The 9982-nt window shown below is 45.7% G+C and overlaps 2 protein-coding genes across 2 annotated transcripts; both read right to left on the bottom strand.

Moving 5' to 3' along the window:
• Positions 1–314: 314 nt before the first annotated feature.
• Positions 315–1459, bottom strand: gadd45ga (growth arrest and DNA-damage-inducible, gamma a). Its single transcript, XM_031856522.1, has 4 exons — positions 1341–1459; positions 1121–1222; positions 788–998; positions 315–614 (listed from the first exon to the last, which is right to left on the bottom strand). The coding sequence occupies exons 1-4, from the start codon at positions 1391–1393 to the stop codon at positions 501–503; spliced, it is 480 nt and encodes a 159-aa protein (XP_031712382.1). The 5' UTR covers positions 1394–1459; the 3' UTR covers positions 315–500.
• Positions 1460–4079: 2620 nt separating this feature from the next.
• creb3l3l (cAMP responsive element binding protein 3-like 3 like) lies at positions 4080–9872 on the bottom strand. Its single transcript, XM_031856384.1, has 10 exons — positions 9448–9872; positions 8396–8536; positions 7841–8234; positions 7520–7632; positions 7234–7326; positions 6840–6946; positions 6356–6424; positions 6165–6249; positions 5951–6044; positions 4080–5764 (listed from the first exon to the last, which is right to left on the bottom strand). Exons 2-10 carry the CDS (start codon positions 8534–8536, stop codon positions 5361–5363), a joined length of 1500 nt encoding a protein of 499 aa, XP_031712244.1. The 5' UTR covers positions 9448–9872; the 3' UTR covers positions 4080–5360.
• Between the last annotated feature and the right edge of the window lie 110 nt (positions 9873–9982).

Below are 9982 nucleotides of genomic sequence, written 5' to 3' on the forward strand. Positions count from 1 at the left end.
TCTTCCGGACCAGCATCCTCCTCGTTCCCCTCTAATGAGATCCAGTCCAGCCTCGGCACTTTCGTAAGTCCATTTCTTGCAAAAGTCTCTGCGACCTTGCTCCGCTCAGTTCCCCATCGCCTTGTATCTCAGGCGCCACTTATCATCTATTCATGCACTATATGCAGTACATTCCAAATCCTTCTCAGTGTCCGTCAGGCTTTTCAGTCCACTCCCGCGTTCGCCCCAACCCAGTCCACACTTGACCTCTCAACTTGGAACGCTTCCTCAGGGTGACCCAGAACCAACGTGCCGACCCAGAATGCACTGGAAGGCTGTGCACTTGCAAGGGGGGTGAAGGGGGTGGGGGTTACAGCCACATCCTCTTAATCCAGACATGTGAGGCAGAAAGGCTTGACGCCCCCCCCCACATCCCCAACTGAGGCTCAGCTCCTTGACTTTCTTTTCATCATCTTCATCATCACCATCATCATGTGAAGCATTATAGGTGGAGTGTCACTTCAGCGCTCCTCCAGCGTGATGGTGGGCACCCAGTCGTACACACTGCGGCTCTCCTCACAGAACAGACTCAGCTTGTCCAGAGCGGGGTCTTTCCATGGGTTTGCACTGGGGCTCTGAAATAAATAAAAAAAACGAGACATTTAGAGTCAGGACACAAGAGGCAGACATGAGCTATGCAGACATGCAGTGACTTGGCAGCGTGTGCAGAATATTCAGACAGAGGTGGGGAGTGATGCGTGCATGATTCACCGGCTGCCTAGAGAGTGGGTGCTTCCGGGGAACGTACCGTGACAAGAATGCAATGCGCGTCCTTGGGCTCGCCGGTCTCGCCTGAGCTCACGAGGTCGGCCAGGCGCTCGATGTCGTTGACGCGCACTACGTTGATGTCGTTGTCGAAGCAGAACGCCTGGATGAGGGTGAAGTGGATCTGGAGGGCGATGTCGCACTCGTACTCCTCATCGGTGGCGAGGACGCAGAATGCCACGCTGTCTGGGTCACTGTGGGGAAAGACACGAGCGGGGGGTCAGAACACATTCTTTTCACGCATATGCTTCGAATAAAAAGAAATTAAAAATAAAAGACAATTGCAGTTAAACATGTCGTGGATTGCAATACTTACACATTCATGACTTTCGCAGATTCGTAAACTCCAACTGTCAGGTACTCCTGCTTCTTAGCAGCCACCAGCAGCTCCTCCAGGGCTGCGCCTGCACTTTGCACCCTTGACAGAGACAAATACGCATCATTAGGACACTGAGCACGGTTTTGGTAAACAGGGTACAAACTACAAAGCATCAACCCGGCAGCTTGAACACTGCGTCCTTGTGTAAAATATTTACCTGTCTACGTTTTCCATTGCGTTCTCTTGTCCGCGGATCTCTTCCAGAGTCATAGTTATAATCCAAGCGCGATCGGGATCGTTGCAGTGAACTGAAGCGGTTGCGTGTCTCTCCGTGTATAGTCTCTTGCGTTTATTCTGAGCTCGGAACGGGCGGTGGGTGGATTTATAGCAGATCGGCGTAGTTTCTCGGCAAGGGGCGGTCTTTCCAGCTCATGCGTCCTACCATTGGCTCGGAGCAGCCAGGGAGGGGGTGAGGAAAGCAAAAATCCCCGGGCAGTTATAGTGAGCTTGTTGACAATCCCACGTGGGGCAACATTACAACCTTTCAAGACATTTCCTCCCCTTCTCTCTCTCCACCACCCACCACCGATTCCTGTTTGCCTTGTCAACATCCAACATCACCACGATGAACAAAAAACTTAAAGTCCTGTTGACTGCAGATAGCAGCCTTGTGGTCACGTGCATCTCTGAATATCACGCAGTAGGCTCAATTATATTCTGTCACGTTTGTGACCTATGTATAGTGAGTAAATGGGCTAAATCACACCTTTGGAGGATAAATGTGTTTCAGCATCCCAATTTATTTTCTTATAATAATCTCATTGTTTGCATTGTGATGATCACAGGTGGAGGTCACCGTTTATTCGCCCTGTTATTGATCACGTCATCGCGGAATACCAGGAAGCCTGCCTGTTGTTTGTTGGTTGTATAATTGTTCAGCACCATGTGATGTTTTCCCATGACAGTTATAGCGGACCAACAACAGGTACAAATTGGTATTGAAGAGATAAGAAGTCAAAAGAAAAGGAACGTTTTTTGGGGGAAACAGTGGAATCGGTGGTGAAATGAATCTCTCCCATGATAAACTCTGGAACAATGTTGTGAGGATTGGACTTCCCCAGCGTAGGGGAATCCCTGCGTTCTAGCCCATCTGAACTTTCCCCGGTGTCTGTAGCCTTGCATCACCCTCAATAAACAGCTTGTTGACGGTGCACCTGCACCCTATGAGCCGGTTACTTAACGTGCTGCCGTGTTTGCAGTCTGCTCGGAGAACCGACGAGTGAGACCCGCAAGCGTGGCCCAAACCCCCAAAATAGGGCGAAATGTCTTGATTGATGCGTGTTTGGCAGACTGACCAGAAAAACAGCTTGTTTGCCGGCACACGCCACTTTTTTTTTTGTTCGCCCGTTGAAAGAAAAGCTTTGATTGCCAGTCTGACTAGCTACTTGACGCGTGTCGCTTCTCCCCAAAGAGAGAGAGAGAAAGAAAAGAGCGACCTTTGTGCCACAACAATACGCACGTCCTCCACCTGCCTCCGGCTGCGGGGGGTTTGTGAGTATAGGGCCTATGTGTGCACTTTATGACCCCCTTGCTCCATTCAGTGCCCTGCGGCAGATGCCCGACAGATGCGCGTTTGGCCCCCCTCCCGAAAAGTGCCACGCGCCATGGCCAGTAAGTAGTCTCTTTACAGGCCAGTTGATCTTATCAGTGCGTGACTGCATGTTTACATTCAACATCATTCGCTTTATACACAGATGTGGAAGGTTGTGCACGTTTGCACACCCGCAGGCTGTCTTAACATGAAGATGATGTCTCATATCAACGCTTATCCAGAGTTAATGTAATTCTGCACCAGGGGAAATCTATAGGTGGGCCACGACAAAGTGGGTCTGATTACGGGAATGCTTCTCTATGTTAAAGGTTGTTTTCTTTAAAAGTCTCGTGTTAAACGATGAATCAAATAATAAACCACTCTGACATTTACTCACGCAAATTAAGATGCCATACATGATAGCTGGATCCACACCGTCATGGAGCGGCTGAGAGCGCTCGGTCTCAAGGCATGTGCACGGACGGACGGACGGCGCCACCTGCTGGTCATTGAGCCAGTGACCTTTCCCTCACTTACACTGCTATCGTCTCAACATGTTGAATGATCCCCCATGACTCATAATTCCAACCTCACATATTGCTGAGTCATCAACCAGTCCCCTGCATGTTGTTGTTCCCTGACAGCTGATGTTGCTCCGGTTGTTTTCCCAGACATGTTGCATGTTGAACGGGGGTGAAAATAGAATGATCGTTGTGAGTGAAAAACAGTCTTTGAATGAGCAGTCTGAATTTACAGAGCTGTATGCCCACTCTCCCTCTTTTTATCCATACATGTAAATGAACACTAATCCAATGCACTCATGTGATTCTGTAGCCAGATAAACAACATTACATAAATACTGTTGGAATTTTTATGGCTTTTGCACTTGTGAATGCAGTAAGCAGTTTGGCTAAGATGATAAGGGGAAATCTCTGGCTGGCTGCAAATCCCAATGGAGGATAAATAAGTAACGGTCTCACGACATGACCCTGAGCAAAGCAACAGACAACTAAACACTGTAATGGTCCAAAGCTGTGGCGAACAGTTCCAGACTGTGGTTGTGCTGGCAGCTCTTGAGCACTCATTTGTCTGTGAGAATGTCACTAAATGTCAGTGTGTTGCTGCTAAAGAAGACCATCTTGGAAAAAGAAAGATTGTGGAAGCTGTGACGAGCATTTACATTTTTTTTATTTATAGGTGTACGAGATAAATTTGCAGGGAAATCTTAAATAAAACATCCAAATGTGTCCTGTTTAACGTTTCATCTCAAAGCGAGTCTCGTATGGTCAACAGCCTCCTCAAGTTGTACAGTTCGTGGTGTTCTGCTGTTCCTTCGCCCAATAACACAGATCAAGAAAACTGTTCAGATATATATAAAAAGTTTATTATTATTATAGATGTCCAGACATGTCTTTTACATAAAGACTTCCAATGTACAGAAGAGCCACAATCATTTAAGCATATTCACATGTCATTCCTGGACTTTGTCAAATGACAGTGCATTTGTTCAACATTTAAAATCTCACTGACTCTCGATTATAACAAAAAGTAGTTCCAATACCATTTAGATTCCACGTATACCACCGACGGTAACATAAGAATTAATAGTGACAAAAATGCCTCGCTGACAAAACAGGTCATTGTTTTTTTCAGTACATTTTACTGCAACACGGTTTATATATTACACACAGATGTATTTCAAACCCGTTGTTCGGTGCACACAGGTGCGAAGGTATTCCACACATGTTAAGAAAGATAAGAACTGTCCCATGAAGTTGGAAAAGAGGAGATGGTAGGGGTGGGCTTCGGTTGGCGGACAATGACAAACTCAACGGTTCAGTGTCTTGTTCCATATTTTGCATTATGACATATTTCTTGATTTACTGTACAACATAAAAACAAAGCATTCCAAAAATTTTAAAAAAGAAGCATGGATACCCTTGTTACAAGGGAAATACTAATACTTTACAAGTCTTCTAAATGGCCAAATGTCCTGCAATGGCTTAAGCATTACGGTGGTCAGACAACCACTTTAATCAAGCGTTACGAGCATCGAGCAGCCTATGTTTCTACTATGCGATGGAGCTGTCTGGCTAGTCTGCGGTGCAAACTGTTGAGAGTGCATATTTTCACAATAATTTACTATGGGAGAGTCCTTCATGAGCGTACGTTAATATTTAGATCTGCTAAAGACAGACACGAGCCGAACATAGCCCCAAACCCCTAGAATTTGGCAATAAATAGTGCCATCAAGTAAAACGTCTCTTCTGTCATCAGCACCGCATTGTGCATTGAACATGGGAACCCTCAGTGCTACCTAGGTTGCATGTGGCCTCCAGCGGGACAGGCGTGTAGTTTACCGCGGCGATGTCCTATTCTTTAGGTAGTTTACACTGCTGAAATATGGAAATCTCTCTCCAGTTATTTCAGCCTACTGGAGCACGGACAAAGTGCAAATAAAGTAACAGTAGTACATCAGAAGGTTGTTAGAGGGGAAAAGCAGGGACAGAAAGACTGATCCTAGATCATGATAATTACCGGTATGTTCCCTTCATCCTTTTGTAAGTTTAATCTTCACCTCTGGTACCTAAAACATTAGGAAGATAGCTCCCTCTGCTGGTTGCATTGATCAACATCTCCCCCCCACTACATCTCATCTGAGCGGTGCTGCTGTAGAATGACAGACGGGGGGTTCCGGTCTATCCAGTTATCCTTGGATCCCGCGACCTCGTACGCCACGGCGCCGTCGACGGATCCTTCCTGCAAGGGCCCCGCTCCGCCGGCCGGCCCCGGCTTCATCACCGCGGCCTGAGCGGGGCCGGGGAAGTCCGCCGAGGAGTTGCTGCTGACTCCTGTTTCGGAGTCGGGCTGCTCCACCATCTGGAAGCCGGGTGTGTGATTCTTCTGGCCACCGGCGAAGATGGCTTTGACGTTCTCCACCTCGGCTTGGGGCACTAAGAGAACCTCCTCGTCCTCAGGCTCAAGGTCCCCGAGGTAAGATATGGCATCTGTGCTTTCTGGTGGCATCGAGCGCAAGGTCCGGGAGATGACTGCAACGATGAACGAGAAATGAGTTACCAAAGCTGCGCCGAGGAAAGTATTCAAGAAATCTCAGTCACACAGTAGATAAAATCAATGACACGCCGTCTTGATGAAGCATCGTACAAATTCTGGGTATCGAAAAGTACAGATATGACAGAAGAGAGACTTGTAATTCTTATTTTGAGGTAACTTACTGGAAGACGGTGTGTAGAGCTCCTTCTGTGCTCTGTTTCCGCCGAACGGGTTGACTGACGGGAAGATGATGAGACAGAAAGAGAGCAGGAACACCTGGAGGGCAACCCCAAGGAGAGAGTGAGAGGAAAACTAAAGAGAACAATACTGCAGCATGACAAAGAACTTCATATGGGAGCAATAATCAGGAGAGGAAAGAGGAGCCGTCACATTTACCATAACGCAAGTGCTGGTTGTGCTGGCCTTCATAGTCGACATCTTCACAATTGCCTGTAGCTTCTTCAGCTGCTCGATCAAGGAGCTGTGATGTGCAAGAGGACAAATTCACCCTACCGGCCGTCAGCAGATTCAAAAACACTTTCCAGATACACGTTATTACTTATTAATGCAGAAGAGATATCGCTTACATGTTCTGTTTGTGGAGCATTTGGACTTTCTTCTGTAGTTCCAGGTTGTGTGCAGTACAGATGGCGACCCTGTGGTAGACATTGATTCAGTAATTAGGATATTTATCCAAAAGTGCATAGACTTTTTGAACAACCATAAAAAAGAAGCGCATACAGTTGATCACTGCCAGCATAACTAGTCACGGGGCAACTAGGCTGGAAAAAGTGCTGCTTAGTTCTTCTTTACGTTCTCCCTGCAGTGTGAGTTCTCGAGCGTGATTTAAATAAATGTGTTAAAAGAAATAAGTTGACTGTACGGCTGCAAAGATTAGTAGATTCGTCGATTAGTTGATCTGTAGAAAATCAATCGGCAACTATTTTGATATTCAAATTATTTTCTTAGCAGAAATCCAGAGCACGACCTAGTTCCAAAAATGTCTGCATCAATGGTCAACAGAATCCATTCACTTCTCATTGATAGTCCCTTTTGGCCTCTTCATCTCACCTGTTCTCCAGTCCGTCCACATACACCTTCTTCTTCTTGCGGCTCTCCTGAGCAGACTGCTTGTTGCGGATCTTCCTCCTGACCCTCTTCAAGGTCCTCTCCTCAGCCTGTTACACAGATAGAGGGCGTTCACCATGGCGTTGACATGACAACGTAGATATAGAAAACAGCTTTGAGCAGCTTTGTCGCAAACAGAAAATCAATTTTCTGAATAAATTTTTTAAAAACAAATTCAAATATGGCCAAAAACAATTATTTTGTATCAGCACTTATGTTGCCTGACTAGGCTCATTATTGTACAAACATTTACAACACATGACAGACGTTCTCATCCAGAAGAGTTTACAATGCCGCCAATCAGCTCAAATAAGGAAACGTTTTCAGCATTAACTACCTTTGTGAGCGGCATGTGTGTCGGAATAGTTGCTCCCTCTTTCCCCAAAAGCCGCTTCTCCTCCTCAGTGAGCACAATCTCTTTAAACTGGAACTAAAGAGGGGAAAAGACTTTAATCTCCTGTACAAGACGGTACTACAGATGCAACATGCAAAGAATCAGCAGATCATGTCACAAACATAAATGAGGCATGTAAACTGAAACTTTCCGTCTTCTTCAGGCAATCTCTTTGATTCGACCAGAAAAGCAAGCAACAGAGAACTGAGGATAAGGAGGGAGAACTGACCTGGTCTGCTGCGTTGGCTGGAGTTGAATCCTGTGTCGAGTCGTCCTCTATGGACAAAGTGCAGGGCAGCTCGTCTGTGAAGTCCTCCTCTACTGCCTCACACACCAAGTCATCTGACAGGAGAGAAATACCTTTGAAACGACCGTAATCTGCCCATCTGTTGATAATGTATGCAGCATCGCTCTCACCGAATGTGCACTCAATGCATGCATTTTGTAGGTATTCATCAAGGGGTTGGATAAGTTACAAAATACGAATATACCGTAGCCTATAGAATTCATAAATGACATCAGAATCAGGGGGTTCTTGGACTTAACGTACCCAGATCAATAAAGACATCCGTATCTGGCTTCTCCGCCCTCACACTCTGCAAGACGTCCATGTCCCCGCCTCTGCCCTGCAGCAGAGAGTAGCTGTGATCCGCCTGGACTGTCAAAACCTCCAGGCTCTCCGTCTGCATCTCTCCGGGGCCCAGGGCCGGGTCAGAGTGCACCGGGCTGGGCTGGGAGTAGCGGGGACTGGGCACAACGTCACTATCGCTGCCCTGGGGACTCGGGCACCCCAGGTGGTTGTTGTTTCCAACCCCGGTGCTGCTGTCGTCAGAAATGCCGCTGTCGCTGCCCAAGGGAGAGTGAGAGGGACCGATGGCCTCCATGTTGTACTCTCCCTCTAACAAGCTGGACAGAAAGTCTTCAGTGTCCATTCCTGTCAGCATCTGGGAGAAAACTAAATGTTAGCTTTAAGGCCAAGACTACAGTCTAGACTAGAGTCATCCAACGATAAAGAGGGACAATGTGTGGGTTAATATTGTCTTGGTAAGCAATCTAACCAACTTCATCCAAAGTGCGTATTTCTATTCAGTGAATGAACTCTCACATCTTGCTCCGACAGCCAGGACTCAATGAGTCCACTCTCATCAGCAAAGAGAGGCTCGGTGGATCCATCCAGTCCGTTGTGGAACAGCAGCCCCAACAGGTCTGCTCCATCCATGTCTGGAAGGTCCTCAGTGACTGACATCTGGAGCAACACAGCAGCATGCAGACCACAGCAATGGCATTAACAACTATGTACACATAATATCGGTATGATAATACAACATATGATGCCAGAATAAATGCTGTCTGGGAATGGGTTTTGTCGTTTTTTTTTGTTCTCATAGGCGGCATAACAGTTATGTAGTGCTGAAAACTATTTGCAGATTAATCAGTTGGTTGATAAAAAAATTAAAAAATAATGGGTTGTTTGAAAAATATTTGCCCCACAAGCTGATCTCCATGTGGACACTATTTTGACTGTGTGCGGTTCAGTAGCCACAATATTCAATTGTGCAGTCTTAAGTATGACACATTATGCTTCCAAGTCAGTGAGTCAATAACGCGTATCCTTAAGTGCTGTGTTAACGGCTTCATATTGCATCATTGCCACGTTCCCATCATGACCTCATCTTTTGTTGAGCCCCGCCCCCCACATGCCTTTGTCACAAGATCTGAATTCAATGTCAAAACAAATAAGATGAAGAGCCTTTAGTTCATTCCAGAAAATGAATATTTCTATGCTGCATTGATATAAAAAAAATGTGAATGCAGTCCCGGATGCAGGGTGTCTTTGTTGTCTTACAAAATAAGAGCATTGTCTTGTAGCATAGCCATTGAACACAAAATAAATGACCTCGTTAATGCACTAGCAGTGAACACATACGAGCAATATGATTCATGAGCATTTGATTTTAACGAGCAGGAAAAAATGACTATATTATATACTCCAATAGCAGAAAGAAGGACATGTCTTAGGCTAACGTCGACGAGCAAGCTAGTGTTAGCTTAATAATCCTTAGAGGATCTTTATGAGCAAGAGGGCGTGGTCCCTTGTAACATTAAACACACTGAACACACATTTAACACAGTTCATGTCGACATTACTACTCGTACCGTTCGATGAGAGGCCAGAAAATATCATTCGAGTGAGAGCGTCCGGGTGTCTTTAGGTTTCTCCACTCAGCGTTTCTTCGGCGCTGATAATAGTAGTCTACTGTCACAGCGCTTCCTACAGAAACTACCTTCCAACAAGGCAGAAATTGCGTCATCGCGTAAAGGCGGATATGAGTACGTGAGCTACTTGGGGGATTCTGGGAAATGTAGTGTACAGCACCCTACCACGTATTGTACTCTTGATTGTCTCGCTTTCTGCATACACATGAGCGGCAGCCATAGACTGTGGTGGCAGCAGTTAAATACAGCTAATAGACTAATACACTTATATAAGATGAAGATGATCCTGTAGTGTTATTATTTTCTGATGCCGTTTTGTAAAATACAGCAGAAATGGTATAAAATAATGACCTGCTTGTGATGCCAGTGAAAAAATCTTAAGTGTATTAAACCTTAAAATGATATTGTAAATAAATACATTTGTTTGTATCTATATATGTCTTTGAATACCTTTTAAAGCACTATACAAATAAAA

Source organism: Anarrhichthys ocellatus, unplaced genomic scaffold (assembly GCF_004355925.1).
Source record: "Anarrhichthys ocellatus isolate YVR2014 unplaced genomic scaffold, GSC_Weel_1.0 scaffold17, whole genome shotgun sequence".
NCBI classification, from domain to species: domain Eukaryota; kingdom Metazoa; phylum Chordata; class Actinopteri; order Perciformes; family Anarhichadidae; genus Anarrhichthys; species Anarrhichthys ocellatus.

Coding starts and splice junctions, on each gene's coding strand:
- gadd45ga (XM_031856522.1), bottom strand. CDS start 1,393: ATGACTCTGGAAGAGATCCGCGGACAAGAGAACGCAATGGAAAACGTA. Junction 999..1,120: donor TCTGCGAAAGTCATGAATGT/GTAAGTATTGCA, acceptor CTTTCCCCACAG/TGACCCAGACAGCGTGGCAT. Junction 615..787: donor CGCATTGCATTCTTGTCACG/GTACGTTCCCCG, acceptor TATTTATTTCAG/AGCCCCAGTGCAAACCCATG.
- creb3l3l (XM_031856384.1), bottom strand. CDS start 8,536: ATGTCAGTCACTGAGGACCTTCCAGACATGGATGGAGCAGACCTGTTG. Junction 7,327..7,519: donor CAGCCAACGCAGCAGACCAG/GTCAGTTCTCCC, acceptor TCCCCTCTTTAG/TTCCAGTTTAAAGAGATTGT. Junction 5,765..5,950: donor GCTCTACACACCGTCTTCCA/GTAAGTTACCTC, acceptor TCATCGTTGCAG/TCATCTCCCGGACCTTGCGC.